General features: G+C 36.7%; 1 protein-coding gene across 1 annotated transcript in view; it reads right to left on the reverse strand.

The window, feature by feature from the left end:
- Window positions 1-25,845, reverse strand: part of PTPN20 (protein tyrosine phosphatase non-receptor type 20) — a 55,031-nt gene that overhangs the window by 23,543 nt on the left and 5,643 nt on the right. Inside the window, exons 3-6 of the mRNA XM_033129983.1 lie at window positions 24,408-24,505; window positions 21,865-21,977; window positions 5,404-5,549; window positions 2,797-2,887 (exon numbers count right to left, since the gene is read on the reverse strand). Of these exons, the coding sequence (XP_032985874.1) occupies window positions 2,797-2,887; window positions 5,404-5,549; window positions 21,865-21,977; window positions 24,408-24,505 (448 nt within the window). The remainder of the gene's footprint in view (window positions 1-2,796; window positions 2,888-5,403; window positions 5,550-21,864; window positions 21,978-24,407; window positions 24,506-25,845) is intronic.

The raw sequence follows: 25,845 nt of genomic DNA on the forward strand, positions 1-25,845 counted from the left end.
CTTACAATGTTGTGGAATAGCACCAATATTTTATTTAATGTGAAGTTTTTTTGCCATTATCATTTCCTATAGGACACCTTCATGCTTTGTGTCACAAACACTTTCCTCATTCATGTCAATGAATTCCCCTTCAACAAGTTCTTCTGGCTTCATATCTGGAGTGTCTTGAGTGGTGGGAGGGTCAATATTTCCCTGGTCAGCTATTTCTTCTATAATTCTATGTTCCACTAGAATTTCATTTCCATTTTTCCCTTTTTTTGTTTCAATTTCATCTCTGTTGGTCAATTCCCTCTTTTGATTATCCATATCCAGTAAAATGTTATATGGGTTTATCATTGAAAGATAAGGAGGCAACACGACAACATACTTTGCTGTCTGTCATGAGCTGAATAACCAGTACACAGTGATGAACTGCTGACATATTTTAAAAGAAGTGACATGGTTTATCACTGATGAAGATGTGCATTTATTATTTATATAGTAATTTGTGGACAGAAGAGTTAGCGGTGAAGTTTGTACTTTATGCAATTACTCCTAGCTAATATATGGTGATTACTGCTATCTGAATCATGTTGTTGAGGGGCTGGTGTTATTTAACTGAACACAGTAACTGAAATTTGTGCATATGGGAGCCATGCAAAGTGAGGACTGCCTGAACTTACAGTGTCCCAGGATGTGGGAATTCCCCCATGTAGTGTTCTCAGCATTTGAAGAGGAGGGAAAATTAGTTTTTTCTTTGGCTTCCTTGTTATGATTCTTCAGGAACTTCCTCTATTAATTCCAGAAATGTGTGGTGAAGAAATCAAAGAAACTTTCCAGGGTTGTCACTTAAGTAGGCTAATTTTAAATTAAATTACACTGCAGCATGAGGAACATAAATCGGCGGACTTCAAACCAGAATTGGGTCAAATAACAGTTGATTTTCTTTTAAGAGAAAGTCAAAAAGTTTTACATGATTTTCCTTAGTTTTAATCATTTAACTTTAGTTTTCATATCTTTGCACCTCTTTAGTTGTTCCTCTTCTTGTACCCACAATAAAGAGTTCAAGTCAGATCAAATGTTCAATATACCCATATCCTAAGATGAATTTCTTATACTCCCAAGAGGCTCATTTTAAAGGTCTGCTAGCATTCAGTCTCATTGAGGGCTAATTGCACGTGTACGGGTAGGAATTATATAATCGGAACCTCTAATCTCTCGAATAGAACAAATTTGTTCGCATTCTCTCTTAAAATAATGGTTCTTTTTAAAAAAGTCTGATAATGATTCATCACCCTGATTTTAGAAATATTCATTAATGCACTTCTTTACACTCTCCTTATAGAAGAGAGAATAAATGATTTTAACTATCTTGAAAAAGTACTTATTGATTTTATAATCATAGTTATTTCAGAACTAAATGAACCAACTAAACATGAAGGTATTTATTCAATGATGGCTGTCACCATGTTCTAGTCTGATTTTTATAACCACCTTACGTCTAGTGGGAAAAACAAGAACATAACTAGGTAATTCAAATATAGTTTGATAATTTGGGGAGAGTAGCCACAAGATGGTAGAGACTATTAGAGAAATACCAAATCTAGCTTTGAAGAAAACAAGAAAGGTCTGGCTGAGCTAGCTCTGAAAGATTGCAGGAATTACCTGTGCAAAGGAGACAGGATGGATGGTTCTTTAAGAACCACAGGGTCAAAGGTTAGGAGACAAAAGAAAGAGAATGATGAATTCCAGAAAGCAAAGGAAGTTCTGTGGGAGAGCTGAGGCTAAAGAGGTAAAATGCATGCCTTGCTAAAGAACTTCACCATGATTGAAACAGAGAGGCAAAAAGCTTAAAAAAAAAAAAGAGTAACATGTTCTGATTTGCATTTTAGGAAAATCACTTCAGTAGCTGCTGCGAGTAGATGGGAGTGGAGACAGGCCAGCTGAGAGATGAAACAGGATCAATCTAAGGGTTCGTAAGCAGCAGTGGGAATTGAGAGACGGAAAAGGATTCCAGAGGACCAAGGAGGGAGAATCAAAAGAGCTTTGTGACTACTTTTGGATACTGCAGATGACTCAAAGTTTTCTGGTTTGGATGGTTGGGTGGTTGCATTAAATAAGTGGTATAATAAAGGAGGAAGGTCAAGTTGGAGGGGAAAAAAAACTGTTCTTTAACTTGGAAAAATTTTGACTCTGAAAGGAATGTAAGGCCTAGAATGCGATTTCCGGCCTAAGATGAAAACTGTACTGTGTTTTGTTTCTGCTCTTTGGATGGCCTGGGACAGATAAATCTTATGAGTAACTAACTGGGTTGGGAGGAAGGTGGCACTAGCTTCACTCAGCACAGGGAGGTAATGTGAAGGGCCTTTTGGAGACACTCAGAGGGCAGCCTTCTGCTGGTAGACTGACAGCTTCATTGTCCAGAACAAAGAACATCAACAGCCCCACTGTATCTGCGTGTCTAAACAAAATGGCCAGGGAAGGTAAGGTATCAGGGCTTGGGCTACCAAAAGTGACAGACATCTCAGACTATTAGACTTTGTTTTAGATGATCCATAGCTTGAGAAGTAGCAGAGCATAATAACAAGGTTGAAGGACTTCTGCAAATAAACCTGTGACAGTGGCTGGAAGACACACCTGGAATAGAAGACTTGACCTTTACCATGTTCTAGCATATCCAAAAATGTGCCCCGGCCTCCCACTGCTACAGCTCCTCAGGAAGGTCACAGATCAAAAGGCCTACCACTAAAAGCCACACAACCCACTTTTCATCTTTTCCCAAATACAAACAGAAAAATAAAATCAGTTTTAGCTTACATGGAAGAATATCTCGGTATCTGTTTTTGTCTCTGTTGCGTGGTTCATTCCCAAAGTTGAACTCACCAGGCAGACTCTTATATTGTAAATTCTTTAAAAGGTAAGAAATATAAGTCATGTATTTACTATTAACAAAAAATAAATAAAAATAAAAATAAATCTGACTTTGTTTAGTGTTCATGATCCTTAACACGACATGACATGAACTTATGTTAAATGTGTTGCACGGTAAGTGGAGAAATCAGAACACCATTTAAAAAGTACTATAGAAAATATCTCAGATTTCAGATGTCAATCACCAAGTTACTTGGTAAGAAAATGTTAAACTCTTGGAGATCATTTTTACCTTGAACATCAATATTTTTCAACTTTCCTTAAAATAATAGTCAATACAGAATATTCACTTCTTAGGACCTACCCATAAATCTATCATTTTATAGACAAAAATAATAAAATAACAGCAACAAAATTATATAAACATATGAACAAAAAATATATAAATAGTCTCACAATTTATTCCTTGTCCCATGAAGAAATTACGGCTAGGACACCAATTAAAGAATTCTTCCCTTCAAAAAAATTTCTTTACCAAGCACAAATTCAACAAACATTTACTGAACATTTAGCATATATTTGGCACTGTTTTAGCATACAAAGATGAATCAGAATCTGAAAATGGCTTCATCCTAAAGGAGTTAACAGAGCGGTTGGAGAGTCAGACACATAAACAATGTACAGGGACACCATTATAGATGACAGCTCTAGGTTGTCCTTGAAGAGACAGGAAGGAAAGCTCCTAGAAAGGAAGTAGCATTTGAAGTGGGCCTTCGTGAGTCATCAGAAGTTACTCACATGAAAGTCTGCATGTGTGGAAGGAAAGAAGAGCAGAGGTGAATGGCTACCATTCCAGGTAAGAGGGCAGGAATAAGAGCATGGAGGCATATACATCCTCTAGGGAAACAGAGAATAGTATGGTAACAAGAGCACATGATCTAGCCCAAAGGGTAAAACTACCTGGAAGGCCTTGTTTCATATACAAGAGAAATTGAGATATATCTAGTCCTACTCTATTTGTGGAAAAGCTTTAGAGCCTGTACTTTTTAAAGCTCTTCGGTAACTATTGGGTAGCCAAGTTGGCATCACAAGTCTTTAAAAAAGGGTTGGCAACTCGTGCCATGGGGCATGAGGAGCCAGTGATGGTTTTAAGCAGTGGGATAATATAATCAGATTACCTTTTTAATCTTTCTGCAAACCAATTCTAAAGTTAACTTGGAAAAAAAAAAATCTGTAGGAAGAACCAGCACAATTTTGTAAAAAAAAAATAATGAGGAAAACCTAGTCTTAACAGATGGTAAAAATAATATAAAGCTATGCTAATTAAAAGAGTTTGGTACCAGTATGTGAATAAACAAATCAATGGAAAAAGTCCAAGAATAAATTTAAATGTATGTGGGACTTCAGTATATGATAAAAGTAGCATTTAACATCACTGAAGAGAAGTTTGCAGAGAACCTTGGGACAACTGTATGGCTATATAATGCCGGGTCCCTATCAAATACCTTAAACAAGTTAAATTCTAGCCAGATCAAAGACTCACACATTACAAAAATCATCAAAGTATTAGAAAAAACGTGAAAGAATTATTATGATCCTAGAGTGAAAGGGGAATTCCTAAAAAACACAGAAAACTCTGAAGCTCAAAAAGAAAAGCTTGCCATATTTGACCACTACAAATTAGCTATTTCTCGTTAGTAAATCTAGGCAGGCACACGTATACAAGTATGTAACATAAACAACAAAGTGGAAAACGTTACCACATATAACATATAAAAGGGATAATGTCTTCATTATATAAAGAGTTATTAATTGATAAGAGAAAGAATAAATAGAACATTGGGCAAAAAACCTGGAACAAAAGTTCACTGAAAATAAATATGAAAGTCTTAAAAACATATGGAAAGCTATTCTTTTGTTCTCAGATAAACAAATGTCTTTTACATCATCAATGAGAAATCATTTGTCATTTAAGAAATAAGCAAAGATCCAAAAGTTTGATAGCACAAACTACCGGTCGTCTTTCTAGAAATTTGTTCTGAAGAATATGCACACATATGCATATGCATATACATAGGGCTGACTGCTGTTCACAATAGCATTTACTAATCTAAAGATCCATCATTGGAGACTATTTAAAAACAAAAAGTCTTTATCCATATAATTAACTACCGTTCAACACTTAATGAGATAGAGCTGCATGTGCTGATAATATATTTGGAAATTATTTCTTACATGGGAAATTTGTTTAAAAGGAAATAAAGGGTAGCATAGTGTGTAAAGTACATGTCAACAATTTTTCTGGAAGTCTATATGACAAACTTAATAGTGGAAAGGGGGCCTAGGAAGGCAAGGGAGAAAAAGAGGGAGACTTTATTCATTTTATAACTTTTCGTGCTATTTGACATTTTTACTGTGTACACCTATTACTTCAAAAATTTAATATTTAGAAATAAGAACAATGTACTCAATCTAAAAAAAAGAAAAGAAACCCTCTGGTAGTGACGTGGAAAAAGAAATCACACAGACATTTGTTAAGACCAAAATATTTACCATAAATTCCTGAATGATTTCATATCCTACTTTTTTCTGAAGTGTTATAAAGCAATTCTTGATGGCTGACTGCTCATGAAAACTGAATATTAATGGTCGAAACTGAGCCAACTGAGTTAGCTCCCTTTCAGAAACAATTTGCATACCTAAGAAAGAGAAAAATTCACAATTGTAACTTACCTGTATGTCTGTGCAGGGAGATTTTATTGTTGTTCTTGTTTTCTTTTAAGTAAAGGCACAGCCACTTAAAAGATTAATGGACATTTTTTTTTTCCAGAAGTGAAGAGTCTGTTACTTTGAAAGAAAGTATCATTGTTTTGGAAAAATCATGACTATTTACCTTGAAATTACACTAAATCCACTGTTCTTGGAGGAAACTGTAAATGCTATAAATATAACAGATGCAGTAAAATGAAAAGTTTTCTGTTTTATAATGTGAATTGGGTGGATGTATTGACAATTATGCCAAGGCAAGCATGTGCAAGACTTTTCCCCTCCCTGAGACCAGTATTTGGAAGCCCCTGGAGTCTGAGATGAGAGGATGTGGAGAGTCTAACACACCTCTTACTGTAAAACAGATTAAGTACATATGCACACACACATGCACACAAACACCACACTACACACACACACACAGACACACAAACACACAAATTCCCAAGGATAGAGAGGATCTATATGATGCAATCAATAGAAATATATTTATATTTATATTTATAACCAGTAACAACAGAAGAAAATACATTCTATTTAATACCACACATGAAATCATGTTTTTTTTTTTTTTTAATGATGATCTTTTAGGTCACGTTGACAGTCTAGATTCCACACATCTGAAATTTTACACATTATGTCCACTGGCCAAAATGTAATAAATCTAGAAGTAAATATTAAAAGAATATTAAAATTTCAGAATTTTGAAGTAAAATGATCAAGTGAAACCATTCTCAAAATCTCTGTCCAAAGCCAAATAATATGAACTAAAATCAAGTTAATAGCAGCAAAAAATATACAAGAAGCCACTTAGCAGAAGAATAGACATAAAAAAGAGATGGAAGTTTATAAAGGTCTGCACAGCCCTGGGCAACTCCTCTGGTCTTGGAACATTACTATACCTGAAAGCTTTTTTTGTAGAGGTGGGAGTGAGGGGTTGTTGGTTGGGAGAGACTGTCACAGAAATCCTAAAAAAATTTCACAGATAGTTCTGAACGTAGTATGAGAAGACTAGGAAGTGCAAAAGGGGAGATAATTCTCACAAAAGTAGAAGCCATTTTGATCATCTTTGATCCCCAACGGTAAAACCCTTAGAGCTTCCTTCCATTGTGTTCCAGCCTTGCTGGAAAAAGAAGCTGAGAGAAGGCAGAAAGGAAAGGTATAAGCCTGCGATGGACACAGTCGGTGACTCCCCAACACTGAGTCTACCCTCATCGTTAATTAAAGCCATTTGTGATCATTTCACAATAATCCCCTTGCCAGTGAATAATTCAACATTAGGTAGGTGATTTGAGCCAACGGGAAGCAAGGGGAAGTTTATTTAGGGCTTATGGGTAAGACAATCGAGCCTTTGTCCCACCTTTATCCCCTGCTCAGAAGCATAGGCCCTGATTATCACAAGCAGCCCTATTGTGACCGTAAAAGGAATGAGCTGAGTATAGCAAATATGGGGGGGGGGAGAGAATAAAAAACATATGTTCTTGATGACAGCACTGAGCAACTAATGATATTGAACCTGGAATACTTCCTACCTCTGGGCTTACATTATGGGAGAAAATAGATATCTTTATTGTTAACGTCATTTTGAATTTGGTTTCTTTTTATTGTAGAATAAACTGGTCCAAGAATTCCAACAAGGTGTGCAGATCAGGCTTCAGCTATAGATCTGAATAGCGATCATTACAGAAAGAGATGTCATTAGCTACTGGGTGCTGACATCATCACTGGGCAGGTTTGAAGAGAAGGTTGCTTCCCCATTATGATCCAAAAATAACACAACAGAATGGTCTGCCAAGAAAAGTGCTACTTTTGCCACCATGAGGAATCTGAGGGAGCTGGACACAACTGCTCTAACCACTGGCTCCTGGATGACACTACCTTAGCAACCATGAGGAATTAGACAGTCACCGCCACAACTGCTGACTCGAGTAATGTCCCACCACAGATATAATGAAGCACCAGGAATGCCATGCCTGCTGTGCCATAGTGTATGTCAGCAACATGGGTACTTCTCTACACATTTCAGTCTTTGCTAAGTGCATACGATTCGTCAAACCTACACTAGCTTCGAGGCTACCTGGGAAATATAATTTTCAGTTTTCCTTCTGGAGCCGTACAGGAAGATGCAGGAGGAGGAGAGTATAGTCAAAGTTGAGTAAGCTGATCTACAATACACGCCACATGACAATTCAACAACACCCTTTCAGCATTCTACTCCTTCTCCCCCAATCCTTCTACATACTTGTCCTTGTATGCAGGCAAAACCCAGCCCTCAATGTATAGTTTATAATGAAGGATAACTAGATGCAAATCAAGTGGAATGAGAGTCAAGAAGAATTCATTCATGCTCAATGAGCAAAATCAAAGAGATACAGAGCTATACATGTTAGTGAACAAGATGGAAATAAAACACGAGATGTGGGGGGAAAATGAGTAATACAATACGGTATGCAAAATGTTTTAATACATTCTGAATGGAACATAACCTAACTTGTAGATCTACCATCTGTAGGAAGAAGTAATAAGAATATTAATTATTTTAAATAATAATACAAAAATAAGACAAACCAACAAAATGAAGTGAAAAATCAGTTTACAGACATAATAAAAGCCAAAAGTACATGATTACAGAACTAATAATTAAACACTGCAAGAAACAAAGTAGACAGTTGAAAATGAACTTATTTATAAGACAAAGACATATTTATATAAATTAATGAAAAGAATAAAAGGAAAAAACAAACAAAAGATAATGCATATAAGGACATCAGAAGCTCAGGAGAAATAGTGGGGACAAGGTGAGCAACTAAAGAAATTCTCCTTTATGGTGCAAGTTTGGAGAGGGGAGCAGCACCTTCTGCGGGAAAGGCATGAAGCCAGGCATGAAGCCCCACCCAGTTTCTTTTTCACTATCTCCCCTAAGGACCAAAAGCATAAGAAGTTGAGAAGAGGGCAGCAAACCCTAATACGCTCAAAGCACAGGTTAAGGCCCACCAACACTGGGGATGGAGAAAGAAGACAATCATCTGGGATCAGACCATAGCATACTACTTACCCCTGAAGAAAGGGCGGGGTAACTGAGAAAGCACCATCCCAGGGATATGCACCTTAACCAGGCTGAACAGGGACAACAGAGAATGCCACCCCCTCCCTCAACCAGGTTAGGAAGCACTCTATTGCTAAGCAATGGACCAGACCATAGACAGGAACCTTCTCAGAGGTGCAGGTATAAGAGGGAGATCTAAAGTAGAGAGCATAGTAAACATTGAGGTAAACCCTCCGGCGTGCTATTTTCCATTCCAACCACAAGTTAACAATACAGGAATTTGAAACTGGTGGCACACTGAGAGTAACCAGAGCAACGTCAAAACCCAAACTCAGGTGAATTCCTAACTAAATTATCTCAACTCCTCACACTGAACACCTACCTACCAAAGCAAGAGGCATGTCTATTCCTATTTACCTCAGTCTCTAGAAGACAAAATATCCAGATTTCAACAACAAAATAATTATATGACACACAAAGAAGCTAAAAAAGAAAAAAAAATAATAAAACTGTCAGAGGAGACAAAGCCATGAACAGAACCAGAGATAAGAAATACATGTTAAAGCTATCAGACAATAAATTTAAAATAACTAAGATCAATGCTAAAGGCTTTAGTGGGAAAAGTGGACAACATGCATGAACAAATGGGGAATTGCATCAGACAGACATAAAGCATAAAAATCAAGCAGAAATGCTAAAAATGGAAAACACCATAATAATATAGAAATAAAGAATGCCACCAATGGGTTTATCAATACGCTTGATACCGCAAGAAAAGAATTAGTGAACTTAAAAATAGGTCAATAGGCATTACTCAAACTGAAAGAGAAAAAAGAGTAAGGAGGGCACAGAAGAGAACATCCAAGAACTACAAGCCAATATCACACAGACTAATCTTCCTCTAACTGGAATGTCAAAATAGGAGAGAGAGAGAGACAGAGAGAGAGAATGAGAATCAATAAATATTTGAAACAATAATGGGTGGGGATTTATTTTCCAAAATAAATGAGACACCAAGATTCAGATCCAAAAAGCTTATCATAAACAATGTTGAGAGAAAACAATCCAAAATTTTATAACAAAAATATCTTTCTGAAAAAATGAAGAAGAAATTAACACTTTTACAAGCAAACAAAAACTGAGACAGATCATTAGCAGCAAAGTTGCACTATAAGAAATGTTCAAAGAGGGGGAAGCTCCAAAATGGCAGAGTAGATAAACAGTGTGCTTGCCTTCTCCTGTGACCACATTAAAATTACAACTAAATTATAGAAAAATCAACCTGGAGAACCATATGAAGTCTGGCTGAAGGGAAGAAGTCCTATAACTGGGGATATAGAGAAGAAATCATATCGAGACTGATAGGAGGGACAAAGATGCAAAATGCCCCATACCTGCACGTGGCGATTGAGAATCAAGAGGAATATCTCAGTTGTAGAGGTCCTTCCCAAGGAGTGAGGGACTCCAGCCCCACACCGGCCTCCGCAGGACAGAGTACCATTGCTAGGAACAGGAGCTTCCACAATATCTGGTTGTGGGGATTCTGACCAACTGGGTGGGAACCCAGACATCCTTTTAAAGGGCCCACGCACAGACTCACTTACCCACAGGCACTCATCCTAAGCTCTGCCAGAGGGACAGTGACTCGGGAGGCATCAAAGACATACAGAGAGATACTGAGTTGTGTGGCTTCGGGAAAAAGACTGAAGGGACAGTCACCATTTTCCCCGTGTAGAATCTTCCTTTTGTACAGCTGTGGCAGATGGGCACCATCTTTCCTGTGTTGAGCCCTCCCCTGTGTAGCCAAATCTGAATCTGCTTTGGCCTGGTGAACTCTGCTCGCTCCACCCTGGTGACACCTTAGGATACTGCCCCATCCAACTTGCACAATACAGGAGGCTCTTTTTCATCCAGCAGCCAGCCCCACACATGTTGCACTCTTTCTTGGACAATTCTTGGGGATCTGTGGGCCCCAGACGGGTGGTAGCTGGCTTCGATATGCTCTAAGACTTTGCTCAGTAGCTACAGGCTCAGCACTGGTATCAAACAAGAATCTATATTAACCTGGTGAACACCACTCATTGCACCCTGCTGACTCCCTGAAACCCCTCCTAACCAAATCATGTACTGCTCAAAGCTGTATCAGTAAATGAGCCTTATGGGAGCCAGCAAGCAGCCGCAGACCTTGGGATGTCCTGGGCTTTTGCAGAGCTACCCCAGTACTGGTGGCAGCCATCCTTGGTTCCCAGTGTGACCTCTCCCACGTCTCCAGGTTCAGCACAAAGAGAGACCAACTGTGGATGGGTTGCAACTCCTACCAGGTAGGCGCTAGCTGGTCACAGGCAGTGGCTGACCTGCGCCTGCACCAGAGCTCCTGCCAAGAGAACCTGGAACCAACATACCTAGAGACTGGATTCAGACCACAGCAGAGCACCACCCAATTAGCCCCACAAGTGGCACATGCAAAGGGCTCTGCAGGCATCAGAGCCCCCTGGAGTGAATCCCACTCCACTGTGTAAGCCCCCTTGCACAGCAGCCCATAAGCTGTAGATGTGGTCAAAACCCACAGCCAGTCAGCCTGAAGGTTAACCTCAATCACTGACATGCCAACAGCAATAAAGACTTAACTGTAACAGGAGGGCACACACAATATACAAGGTCCACTCCTGGAGCACTCAGTACAGGTGACCAGGGAGACTGTGTGTGCCCCTACACGGCACATCCTACATAAGGCCACTCAGCCAAGACTTGGAGATGTAGCACATCTACCTAATAATATATAGGAACAAACACAGTAAAGCAGCTAAAATGGGGGGTGGGGGGCGAGGGAGAATATGTTCCAAATGAAAGAACAAGAGAAAACTCCAGAAAAAGAATTAGATAAGATGGAGGAAAGCATGCTACCAGATACAAAGTTCAAAACAATGGTTGTAAGGATGCTCAATGACCTTAAGGAAAGAATAGTTGAACTCAGTGAGAAGTTCAACAAAGAAATAATAAGCATAATAATAAGCATGAAAAAAGACATAGAAACCATAAAAAAGAATCAGAGAGAAATGAAGAATACAATAACTGAAATGAAGAATGTACTAGAAGGAATCACGAGCAGACTAGATGAAGCATAGGAGTCAGAGATTTGGAAGGCAAGGTAGCACAAAACACCCAATTAGAACAACGAAAAGAAAAAAAGACTTTTTAAAAATGAGGATATTCTAAGAGACCTCTGGGACAACATCAAGCAACAATTTTTACATCATAGGGATAACAGAAGAAGAGAGAAAGCAAGGGATTGAGAAGTCATTTGAAAAAGTAATGACTGAAAACTTCCCTACCTGGTGAAGGAAACAAACATACAAGTCCAGGAAGAGCAGAGTCCTAAACAAGATGAACCCAAAGAGGCTCTCGCCAAGATACATCATAATTAAAATGACAAAAGTTAAAGACAAAGAGAATACTAAAAGCAACAAGACAAAGGCAACTGGTTAATTCCAAGGAATCTCCCATAAGATGTAAACTGATTTCTCAACAGAAATTTTGCAGGCAAAATGGGACTGGCACGAAATATTCAAAGGGATGTGAGACAAGGACCTACCACCAAGACTACTCTATCCAGCAAGGCTATTATTTAAAATTGAGGAAGAGATAAAGAGCTTCCCAGACAAGAAAAAGCTAAACCAGTATTACAAGAAATGTTGTAGGGACTACATTAAGAGGAAGGAGGGGAACATAAATATGAATAATAAAATAACAATAACCATATATCTATCAATAATCATTTTAAATTTAAATGGATTAAAAGCTCTAATCAAAAGACATAGCATTGCTGAAAGGATAAGAACAAGACCCATACATATGTTGTCTACAAGAGACCCACTTCAGATCAAAAGATACACACAGACTGAAAGTAAAGGGATGGAATAAGGTATTTCATGAGACTGAAATGAAAAATAAAGCTGAGTTAGGTAGTAATACTTATGAGTCTGACAATTAAGTTCGTGAACTTGCCACTGTGCGCTTACATCGGCAGCACTGTACAAACAGCTCGGTAAGGTTTCATAACCTTGGTCTATCAGTGTCTCACAGCTGTGTTTGTGTCGACATGCAGCGGTGTCTTGCTGAGTAGTGTTCGTTATTGTTGTTGCATGTTTTTGTGTGCTGTTCCAAGAATGTCAGAGCTTGAGTTAGAGCAATGAACAAACATTAAATTTCTTGTTAAACTTGGCAAAAGTGGAAGTGAAATCAGGGACATGTTAGTCCAAGTTTATGGGGATAATGCCATGAAGAAAACGGCAGTGTACAAATGGATTAAATGTTTTTCTGAGGGGAGAGAATGAGTCACTGATGAAGAGAGGTCAGGGTAGCCAGTAATGACCAGAACTGATGAAAACATTGCAAAAATTCATCGAATTGTGCATCAAAGTCATAGGCTGACTGTGAGAAGCACAGCAGACCAAGTAAACATTGATAGAGAAACAGCTAGGAAAATCTTAACTGAAAATCTTAGCATGAGAAAAGTGTGTGCAAAACTGGTCCTGGAGGGGGCCGGCCCGGTGGCTCAAGCAGTTAGAGCTCCATGCTCCTAACTCCAAAGGCTGCCGGTTTGATTCCCACGTGGGCCAGTGGGCTCTCAACCACAAGACTGCCTGTTCAATTCCTCGAGTCCCGCAACGGATGGTGGGCAGCGACCACAGCGCCCACCTGCAACTAAGATTGAACATGGCACCTTGAGCTGCGCTGCCGCTGAGCTCCCAAATGGCTCAGTTGGTTGGAGCGCATCCTCTCAACCACAAGGTTGCCAGTTCGATTCCTTGACTCCCGCAATGGATAGTGGGCTGCTCCCCCTGCAACTCGCAACGGCAACTGGACCTGGAGCTGAGCTGCGCCCTCCACAACTAAGACTGAAAGGACAACAACTTGAAGCCAACAGCACCCTCCACAACTAAGATTGAAAGGACAACAACTTGACTTTGAAAAAAGTCCTGGAAGTACACACTGTTCCCCAATAAAGTCCTGTTCCTCTTCCCCAGTAAAATCTAAAAACAAAACAAAACAAAACAAAAACTGGTCCTGGAATTGCTCACTGATGAACAAAAGCAAAGAAGAGTCGACGTTTGCCAAGAGCTTTTGGAGAGGCAGGACGATGTTTTGGGCAGTGCTATCACAGGTGTACCAATGATGAAACATGGGTGTACCAATTGACACTGAAACAAAGTGTCAAAGTGCACAATAGATGTCAGCCAATTTTCTACCACCAAAAAAGTTCCCTCAGTCCAAATCAAGAGTCAAAACAATGTTGCTAACCATTTTTAATATCCGAAGGATTATTTGCTATGAATTTGTATCAACTGGACAATGAGTTAACCAAGTTTACTATTTGAAGTGCTGAAAAGGCTGCATTAAAAAGTTAGATGAAAACGACCTGAACTTTTCGCCAACTCATGGCTCTTGCATCACGACCATGCACCAGCTCACATAGCACTGTCTGTGAGGGAGATTTTAGCCAGTAAACAAATAACTATTGGAGCACCTTCCCTACTCACCTGAACTGGCCCCAGTGACTTCTTTCTTTACCTGAAGATAAAGGAAATATTGAAAGAAAGGTATTTTGATGACATTCAGGACATCAAGGGTAAGACAATGACAGCTCTGATGGCCATTCCAGAAAAAGAGTTCCAAAATTGCTTTGAAGGATGGACTAGGTGCTGGCATCAGTGCATAGCTTCCTAAGGGGAGTACTTCGAAGGTAACCATAGTGATATTCAGCAATGAGGTATATAGCACTTTTTCTAAGATGAGTTCTCGATAGACATTAAAACAAAGGCTATAATAAGAGACAAAGAGGGACATTACATAATGATAAAGGGGTCAATACAAAAAGAGGATATAACCCTTGTAATGCATGCAACATACGAGCATCTATGAGATATATAAAGCAAATACTGACCTACATAAAGGGAGAGTATGATAGTAATACAATCATAGTAGGGGACCTAACCACCCCATTCACACTAATGGACAGATCTTCCAGACACAAAATCAACAAGGAAACAAGGCTTTGAATGACACACTAGAACAGATGGATTGAAATTATATTTTTAGAGCATTTCATTCAAAGCAGCAGCATACACAATCAAGTGCACAGAGAACGTTTTCTGGATAGACCACATGATAGGCCACAAAATAAGTCTCAGTAAATTTAAGAAAACTGAAATCATATCAAGTGTCTTCTCAGACCACAATGGCATGAAACTAGAAATCAATTACAAGAAAAAATATTTCGAAACACACAAACATATGGAGGCTAAATGACATGCGACTAAACAAAGAATGGGTCAACAACAAGATCAAGGAAAAAACCAAAAGATACCTTGAGACAAACGAAAATTAAAACACAATGACTCAAAACCTGAGGGACACAGCAAAAACAGTACTAAGAGGGAAATTCACAGCAATGCAGGCTTACCTCAAGAAACAAGAAAAATATCAAATAAACAATAAAACCTTACATATAAAGGAACTGGAAAACGAACAAACAAAGCCCAAAGTGAGTAAAAGAAAGGAAATAATAAAAATCAGAGTGGAAAAAAATTAAATAAAGTCCAAAAAAAAATAAGAAAAGATCAATGAAAACAACAGCTGGTTCTTTGAAAAGATAAACAAAATTGATAAAACTTTAACCAATCTCATCAAGTAAAAAAGAGAGAGGATCCAAAGAAATAAAATCAAAAATAGAAGAGGAGAAGTGACAATGGACACCACAGAAATAATGATTATAAGAAAATGTTACCAACAAATTGGACTATCTATAAGAAATGGATAAATTCCTGGAAACACACAATTTTCCAAAGCTGAATCAACTGGAAATACAAAATGTAAACAGACTGATTATTACTAATGAAATCAAATCGATAATCAAAAAGCTACCAACAAACAAAAGTCCTGGACTTGACGGCTTCACAGGTGAATTTTACCAGACATTCAAAGAAAAATTAAAACCAATCCTTCTCAAAGTATTCCAAAAAGTTCAAGAGAAAGGAATGCTCCCAAAGTCATTTTATCAGGACAGCATTACCCTAATTCCAAAACCACACAAGACATTACCAAAATAAATAAATAAATAAATAAAAATTATAGGCCAATACCCCTGATTAATACAGATGCAAAAATCCTCAACAAAATATTATCAAACCAAATTCAGCAATATATTAAAAAAAAATTATACACCATAATCAATGGGAATTTATTCCTGGGATGCAAGGTTGGTTTAATATCTACAAATCAATTAACATAATACAGCACATAAACAAAATGAAAAATAAAAATCATATGATCATATCAATAGATGCAGAAAAAATGCCTGACAAAATCCAGCATCCATCTATGTTAAAAACTCTCAACAAAGTGGGAATAGAGGGAACACACCTCAACATAATGAAGGCCATATACAACAAACCCACAGCTAACATCATACTCAACCGGGGGAAAAACTAAAATGTCTCCTTAAACATCAGGAACAAGACAAGGATGGCCACTTTCACCACTTATATTCAACATAGTACTGGAAGTCCTAGCCACAGCAATCAGACAAGGAAAGGAAATAAAAGACATCCAAATGGAAAAAGAAGTAAAACTGTCATTATTTGCAGATGACGTGATACTAGAGAGACAGAAATCCAAAAACTCCACCAGAAAACTATTAGAACTGACAAATGAATCTAGTAAAGTAGCAGAATAAAAAATAATATTCAGAAATCAGTTGCATTTCTATATACCAATAATGAATTGTCAGAAAGAGAAATTAAGAAAGCAATCCCATTTACAATTGCATCAAAGAAAAAACCTAGGAATAAATTTAACCAGAGATAAAACTTGTACTCGGAAACTATAAGACACTGAAGAAAGAAACTGAAGAAGACACAAATTAATTGAAGCATATACTGTGCTCATGGAGAGGAAGAATTAACATCAGTAAAATGACTGTATGACCCAATGTGATCTATAGCTTCAATACAATCCCTATCAAAATATCAATGGCATTTTTCTCAGAACTAGAACAAACACAAAAACTAGAACAAATCTTAAAATTTATATGGAACCACAAAAGACCCTGAATAGCCACAGCAATCTTGAGAAACAAGAACAAAATTGGAGGTATAATGCAATCTGATATCAAACTATACTACAAGGCTATAGTAATCAAAATAGCATGCAACTGGCATAAAAACCAACATACAGATCAATGGCCCAGAGCAGAGAGCCCCAAAATAATCCCATGCCTATAATGGTCATTTAACCTATGACAAAGAAGGCGAGAATATATATTGGGGTAAAGACAATCTATTTAATGAACAGTGTTCAGAACCCAAGTGGACAAATACATGCAAAAAATGAATTTGGACCACCTCCTTACACCATATACTAAAATAAACTCAAAAGGATAAACACTTAAATGTAAGGCCTGCAACCATAAAACTCCTAGGAAAAAATATAGGCAATAAATTCTCTGACATTGCTCTTAGTAATATTTTTTTTCTGATATATCTCCTTGATATATCAGAAACAAAATAAACAAATGGGACTACATCAAACTAAACAGTTTTTGCACAGCAAAGAAAACCACCAACAAATGAAAAGACAGCCTACTGAATGGAAAAAGATATTTGCCAATGATACACTAATAAAGGTTTAATATCCAAAATTTATAAAGACCTCGTACAACTCAACACCAAAAAACCAAACAATCCAATTAAAAAACGGGCAGAGGACATGAAGAGACCTTTCTCCAGAGAGGACATACAAATGGCCAACAGACATGTGAAAAGATGCTCAAGGTCACTAATCATCAGAGAAACGCAAATTAAAACCACAATGAGATATCACCTCACATGGCTGTCATCAATAAATCAACAAACAACAAGTGTTGGCAAGGATGTGGAGAAAAGAGAACCCTGTTGCACTGTTGATGGGATTGCAAACTGGTGCAGCCCTTGTGCAAAACACTATGGAGGTTCTTCAAAAAATTAAAAATGGAACTACCTTATGACTCAGCAATTCCACTCTTGGGTATGTACATGAAGAAATCCAAAACACCAAATCAAAAAGATGTATGCACCCCTATGTTCACTGCAGCACTATTTATAATAGCCAAGATATGGAAGCAACCCAAGTGCCCATCAATAAATGATTGGATAAAGAATATGTAGTACATTTATACAATGGGTATTATTCGGCCATAAAAAAGAATGAAATCTTACCATTTGCGACACCATAGATGGAACTAGAGGGTATTATTGTAAGTGAAATAAGTCTGACTGAAAAAGACAAACATCATATGATCTCATTTATATGTGGAATCTAAAGAACAAAATAAACAAATAAAACAGATGCAGAGAATAAACTGATAGCTGCCAGAGGGGAGGGATGTTGATGAGCTGGGTGACAAAGGTGAAGGGATTAAGAAATACAAATTGGTTGTTACAAAATAGTCACAGAAATGTGAAGTACAGCATAGAGAATATAGTCAATAATGTTGCTTCAACTATGTATAGGGCCAGGTGGGTACTAGACTAACCGGCAGGATCACTACATAAATTATATAAATGCCTAACCACTATGTTGCACACCTAAAACTAATATAAAATAATACTGAATGGCAACTGTAATTGAAAAACAATAATTTCAAATTCCATATGTAGCACTAAGTTGCCCAAATAAGCTACAAAAAAGTATTTTTAAAAAATTAAGGAGAGGATATACCTTTCTAGATATTACTTAGAACTATAATAATCAAAACAGAATAATATGTCCACAAGAACAAATAAGTCAATCAGTGAAAAATTTTGGAGAACAGGAAAGTATCTAAATATTTTGGGAGCTTAACATATCATAAAAATGTATTTAAATTTAGTTTGTTACGGTGGTTTATTTCATGAATGATGCTGGTATAACTGTCTAGTGAGTTTTCTAAACCTCTACCATAGTTAGCAATTAACTGCAGACAGATTAGTGACCTAAGCAGAAGGAATGGAGAAAAGGAAGGGAGGGAGGGAGGAAGGAAGAAAAGAAGGAAGGAAGAAAGGAAGTCCTGGGAAATTTTACGAGAGTGTTTGTACGTTCTTCAAGTAAAGATGACCTTTTAAACATTCTAGAAACCCAGAATGTGTATGGGGTCTCCATATGAAGGTCTCCCTTCTTAAGGTATGAGGTAGGAGGAGAATTTATAATATATTTGTTAGACAGACAAGGTGTTAAGACTTCCAACATGTGAGGAGTTCCTACAAATTAATAAGGGGAAAAAATGGGCAAAGGATATAAATATGCAAATGAAAGAAGAGGCTAATAAACATACAATTGCTCTCACTAGCAATCAGAATAATGTGAATTAGAGTAATAAGGAAGAGCTATTTTTCATCCATCAGATTGGCAAAAATTAGAAAAAGGATTATCTGGTTATGATAAGAATGTGAGAACTTGGACCCTTCTAAATAGCTAGAGCAAGAAAAAGTTGCTCTAACCTTTTGATAAGGAATCTGGTATTATCTACCAAAATACAAAATGACCATATACTTTGACTTAGCAATCCTACTTTATGGACTCTAACAAAATTAAAGCATTAGGAAATATAAAATATTTTTAAAATATATGTTGCATAGGAACATATATGTTCCTATATATATTTTATATATTTTATATAGGAACATATATTTTCATATATAAAAGTACATAGGAAATATGTTTTAAAATATATGTTGCTGATTAATAAAAGAAAAAAAATCAAATTGAGAATGGGTGAATTTCTTATAGCATTTCTATAAAATGGAATGTTAGGCAGCTATCAACATGATGTTAGAATATGCATTAACCTATACACATGATATAGTTTAAGTCTACAAAATAAGGTAACAGAGTAATATATAGCACAGTTTTTATTTAAACTTTAAAAAGAAAAATCTATATTTTTTTATGTTCATAGAGAAACTTAATATTTGTTACCTCTGAGTCAAGATTTTGAATGATGAAAAGAAATTACTTTTTCTTTACATCTCTTTGTATTGACTTTTATTAATATAAGCATATATTAAGTTTGTAATTTAATTTTTTTGAATTTGGACTTTTAAAATATTTTTTCAAACACTGAGTAGGTACAAAATAACAGTTAAAAATATCTTTGAAGTATAAAATGACAACAATATCCTACTCAATTTGAAAGAGAACATTACATTGCCCTCATGTAACCATGTGCCCTTCCCCTACTCAGGAAAAGCCACCATTCTGGATTGTACTGTCATTCCTTTGATTTTGTTGGTTTGTTGTGCTTACCACATATGCTGTTTTGCATATTCTGCAAATTAATATAGATGGAATCCTTTTTTCTTTTAAATCTTGACTTTTATGCTGAGACTACATCTAGATGAGTTTGTTCAGTTTCAGAGCATACAAATACACCACAACTATTCATCTATTCTAGTGTTGAAGGACATGTAGTTTCAAAAGTTTTTGTGTTCGTTTTACAGTTTACAGCTATTACAAATAAGGATGGTATGAATATTTTACATATGTCTTCTGGAGCAGAAGGTAAAGACTTTCTCTAAGATAAATAGTTAGGAAAGGAACTGCTAGGGTTACGAGTATATGTGAACATTAAAAAATGCAAAGTTGTCTTCTGTTGTGCCCCATATTCACCAATACTGACTACCGGCACGATATTTAATTTTTAACTATCTAGTATAAATTGTTATTTCACTGTCATTTAATTTTCACTTCCCTGATTCAAGATTAGGTTGAAGGCCTTTCCGTACTTCCTCTGTGAAGTGCCCGGTGGTGTCTGTTCTGTCTTGGTCAGCGTGGGCTGCCATAACAAATTACCATACACGGGCGGCTAAAACAACAAACATTTATTTCCCACAGTGCTGGAGGCTGGAAGTGTAAGATCAGGTGCCAGCATGCTTGGGTTCTTGGTGGATGCCCTCTTCCTGGTTTACAGACGGCTGCTGTCTTCCTGCATCCTTACCAGTCCCTTTACCCCTATACAAGGAAACCAGTCCCTTCATGAGGGTTCCACCTTTGGACCCCATTCAAACTCACTTACTTTCTAAAGGCCCCACCTCCAAATGCCATCACATTGGGTATTGTAGCTTCAACATACAAATTTGGGAGAACACAAACATTCAATCCATAGCATTCCTCCTGCCCTGGCCCCCACAGTTCACGTCTTTCCGCATGCAAATTACATTCGTTCCATCCCGACAGCCCCAAAGTCTTAATTTGCCCAGCATCAGCTCTCAAGTCTAAAATCCAAAGTCTCATCTGAGTATCATCTAAATCCGATACGGGTGAGACTGGAGGCAAGAATCCTCATAAGGCAATAATTTGAGGGGTGGAGGAAATGTCCTACACACCTCGATGGCGGTGGGAGACCTTGGTCTAAACTGGCAGAACTGTATGCCAAAGGGGGGATTTTAGCACATGCAAATTATACCTCAATACTTTAACAGGATTTCTTGTAAAGACTTGTATTTTAATAATTGCAGAGTGTAATATTGCATTAATTAGATTTGACATGTTTTAAATTAAAAAACTGTTATTAGAGAAGATGATTCTGGCACTTGATGGGAGGCTGAAATGGGTGATCTCTAAAGATCCTCTAACGCCAAAGTTTTTGAGATATGTATGTGATTCCCTAACCTCACAAACAAAAGTTTTATATATATATGAACATATTAATTCATGCTTATATTTACGTTTATATTATATATAAACGGAAATATATATACATAGAAAAAATTTGGAATACTCTTCAGTATTATGATTTATTTTATTATACATCATTCTATTTCCTTTTTTCCCACAACAAAGTTACAAAGTGTATACTGTGCAACAAATTAAAATTTAGGAAATGAGAATGTCATATTCAAGTCTGTACAAATCTATAATCCCTAGTTTAAGAACATGTAAATAGCTCATTTTATTAAAATGACACATTTGATATATTAAAATAAAGAAAGGATAGAAATTTGTCCTTATGAATGTGGGCTGTGGAACACTTTCTTAATTTTTAGAAGAAAATCCTAGAAAACCATGTTTTCCCCATTTTAAAAGTTTTCCTGGCTCTTTCCTGCATTTATATGAGAAATTTATTTGTGCATGCCTTTGAAATACAGCCTCTTCAGGAATGTGCTAGGAGAAACAGGACAAAGTCGTACCGGGAAGCCGAGCAGAAACACTCTGAGATGGCCCTGCTAGCCCTTCACGCTCACTGCTCCTCTTGTCTCTGAGGAAAGAGCCACCAGCTGTCCGCATGCTGTGCTCATTCTTACTAGAAGATAAATTTATATATTTGTTCATGGTGTCAAAGAATGCATACCTTTAAGAACCTCTGATAATCGACAGTAATTACTAAGTTAACATTCACTTCCCTTTCAGTTCAGCCTCCCATTTCCTTTGTCAACACCTGAAACTGGCCCACTTCCAAAGAGATAACCCCAAAATCCCAATGTCGGATCACAAACTCCATTTTCTCCCAGTTTTACCTGGCTTGCAAACTAGCCACGTTGGATCTATCCACCTTCTTTCCTCCTTTACCTAGCTGTGGGAAAACAGTATTAGGGTCATCAGGTCTAACATCAGCAGAGAACCATTTGGAAAATACTGGTATATTACTGACTGGTTTCCTCTACCATTCCTCCACTGCAGCTAATTCTGAACTACCACTCTCATAAAAAAGGAGCCCCTTCTAGAAAATACAAGCCAGAAACAAGAATTCTTTCAACGTACTCTCCTTCAAAATGTATACTTAGATGCATCAACATTCTTCATCACTCCTTACTTTCTACCCGTTCAGAATTAATCCTTCCACATTCTAACTCCATGCCTTCTGTCTCCTCTCAGACATTTTTCTATAATTACCTTTATGTATATAAGCAATTTCTCCCTATCTCCAAATTCTTGCATATTATAAGGATACTCGGTTCTCTCTCATCAAAAACATAGAAAACGCTTTAAACTTTCTATTTCCATCTAACTACTGCTCTACTTCTAATAGATTTTTCAAATACTAGCCCATACTTGCTTTCTGCTTTCTTTCCAACTCCTCACTACTCAATGTATTTACTTATGCTATCTGCTTGGCTCTTGTTGCACTTTTATTTGCAACCCCGCTTAACAAAAGCCTTATAATTTCACTTCTGAGTCTAATCTCCAGTGTCTAGAGAAAATTCTCCCTAAAATCCAAATTTAATTATACCTGCTTACTGACTTCAAGATAAACCAACGCTCCTTACTGGACACATAAATTTAAGATGTCAGCAATCTGGTCCCTGCCTACTTTTTCATCATCTCTACTAATTTCCTTCATGTACCTCATGTTTGTTTGTTTGTTTTTTTTTTTTTTTTTGCTTCTGTGGTAATTTCAGGTTTCTCTCTCTTTCTCCTTCTCATCTTTTCTTGGATTACGGTAAACACCTAATTATTCTCTATTTCCTGCCAGCTATCTTCCACCTTGCTACCAGAAATCCTCCTTGTTGATTAGATAGGAGATGGATGGATAGACAGATAGATAGACACTCCATCTGTGCTTTATTTTCATTCTAACAGACAGAATAAAATGTATACTCCTTGATTTCACATATATCGATTTCTTCACACTCTGGCTCACATTATGTTTTTGGCTTTACCTCTCATCTTCTCAAGCTTTCTGGCATTCCAATACATACACACCCTACAACTCGTAATGCATAACATTTCTCACCCTTAAAAGATATTTTCACAACGCCTTACCTTTGCTTAAAAATTTTCCCCAGCTTGAAATTTTCTTCGCTCTCTTTTCACCTGCTAGATTTCTATTTATTGAAGATCCTAAATCCAACCAAAATATCTTTTCTTCAGAGAGCTGGTAAGGAACTACCCCCCTTGCATATTTTTGTGCCTTCTGTACTCACAGTCCTTGGACTTGATAATAATATTTACCACATTGTATTTAAATTTGTCTTTTACATGTCTGTTTCCCGAATAAAACTGTAAGCCAAAGAGCGAGAACTATGTAATATTTTGCATTTGTACCCAGTGCTCAGCAATATAATTAGTAACTACTAATTAGTATATACTATTAGCATTTAATAGTATCTGAAAATGCCTTTTGAATTACTATTATTTATTTGTTCATTTAATGCATTTCTGAAAGTTGTGCTTACAAGGTTTATACTATACACATTTTTATGCAGTGCTATTCCAGTGACTATAACTAATGTTACTTAGAAATCTCTAAGGGAAAATAACTCAATATAATACTTCCTTATTTGATGTTTTTGCATATAAATTTGAACATTTTATAAACATGAAAGTTGTCATTTCTTTTGTTTTTCTCCTGGTTCCTTTTTTTTTTCCATACAAAGTACCAAGAATTCACAATGCCAAGAGTCCAGTTGTTTCTAGCAGCACATTGTGTTTCTTTCTGGAAACAGATATAATTTCTAATAAAATGTCACTGTGTACTGAGCTTTACCTTACATCAAGCAAGCATGGAATTGCTGAGATGATAGAGAAATTGAATTCTGTAGGAATATCTTTTTCTTGTATTAGTATCATCAATATATGCTATTTCTAGCCAAATCAAGTTGTACTTACTACGAAGAGCTATATCTTGAAAAAGATATATCAAACTTTTAAGGGCCATTATTCAGTGTCTCCACTCAGAGGGCTAGCTATGAATAGGAATAAATAGAAAACTAAATAAGCATATTAGTTATACCCTTCTGTAGTCTCTTTAAAAAGATCCTCATAATCACTATGTTGGAAATCCTGAAAAGCGGATTTTACCTCCTCTGAGTTAACTTCATTGGCAAAAACCTATAAGCATAAGAAAGAATACAAAATTAAGGCTAAGATTTCAGAAATATAAAGTTTAAAATAAATATAATTTATATAGCTTAAGAAAAACAGTAAGTTAAGAAATTCAAATTGTCAGTTATAAAAATAGTCAAGGGGTTATAAAGTACAGCAAAGAGAATGTATTCAATAATATTGTAATAACTATGTTATGATGACTGATGGGTACTAGACTAACGGGGGTGATCACTTCCTAAGTTATATAGATGTCTGATCATGATGCTGTACACCTGAAACTAACATAATATTGTATGTCAACCGTAATTTTAAAAAAAAAAATTAAATTATAAAAAAAGAGAAACATTAAGGTCTTCAATAATAAAATTAAAACCATAATCACGGTGTGATTTTTTACTCCTAGAAAATCACTTGAAATATGTATGTATCTTCTTATTAAATATTTTCTAATCTGTCAAAACAGAATACAGAGTACTATACATATACAAGTGATTTTTATTGAATCACTCAAGTTATTTTCCAAAAGTTGATAAAAATAAGCTTCATTTTTCTTACAAAAAAACAAATAAACAAACAAACAAAACTTCAGCCCCGAGGGGATTCTTATAAGGAGTGCTTATCACATTTAGTTTGCTGAAAATATAAAATTCCCAACACTATGCTTTATTTGAGTACTTGCAAAATCAAATCTAGTAATTCTAAGCATGTCTCAGCCATGGGATTGAGTCCTATCCAATGGACTGTTAGTGTACTTTGTTGCATTTGCAGCCTCCTGTACAGTACCTGACCCACTGCTAAACAAAACTGAATATAATCAGAGGGGAAAAAAACACACTAAAATAAAGATTCAGTAATCAATGTTTTAGTCCTCAATTTTTCAATTAATCCATCCATTTGACACTTCTTTTCTGAAGGTCTAGTATGTATACAGATACTGTTCTAAATGGGATGGAACAAGACAGACTTGTGTTGTGTTCGTTCTGCCCTTACAGTGCATATACGAGGTCTGATAATTAAGTTCATGAACTCATCCTAGAAAAAGTGCTACATACCTCATTACTGAATATCACTACGGTCACCTTCGAAGTACTAACCTTGGGAAGCTATGCACCAAAACCAGTGCCTAGTCCACCCTTCAAAGCAATTTTGGAACTCTTTTTCTGGAATGGCCATCAGAACTGTCATTGTATTACCCTCGATGTCCTGAATGTTATCAAAATGACTTCCTTTCAATATTTCCTTTATCTTCCAGTAAAGAAAGAAGTCACTGGGGGCCAGATCAGGTGAGTAGGGAGGGTGTTCCTATACAGTTACTTGTTTCCTAGCTAAAAACTCCCTCACAG

Source organism: Rhinolophus ferrumequinum, chromosome 16 (genome assembly GCF_004115265.2).
Source record: "Rhinolophus ferrumequinum isolate MPI-CBG mRhiFer1 chromosome 16, mRhiFer1_v1.p, whole genome shotgun sequence".
Taxonomy (NCBI): Eukaryota; Metazoa; Chordata; class Mammalia; order Chiroptera; family Rhinolophidae; genus Rhinolophus; species Rhinolophus ferrumequinum.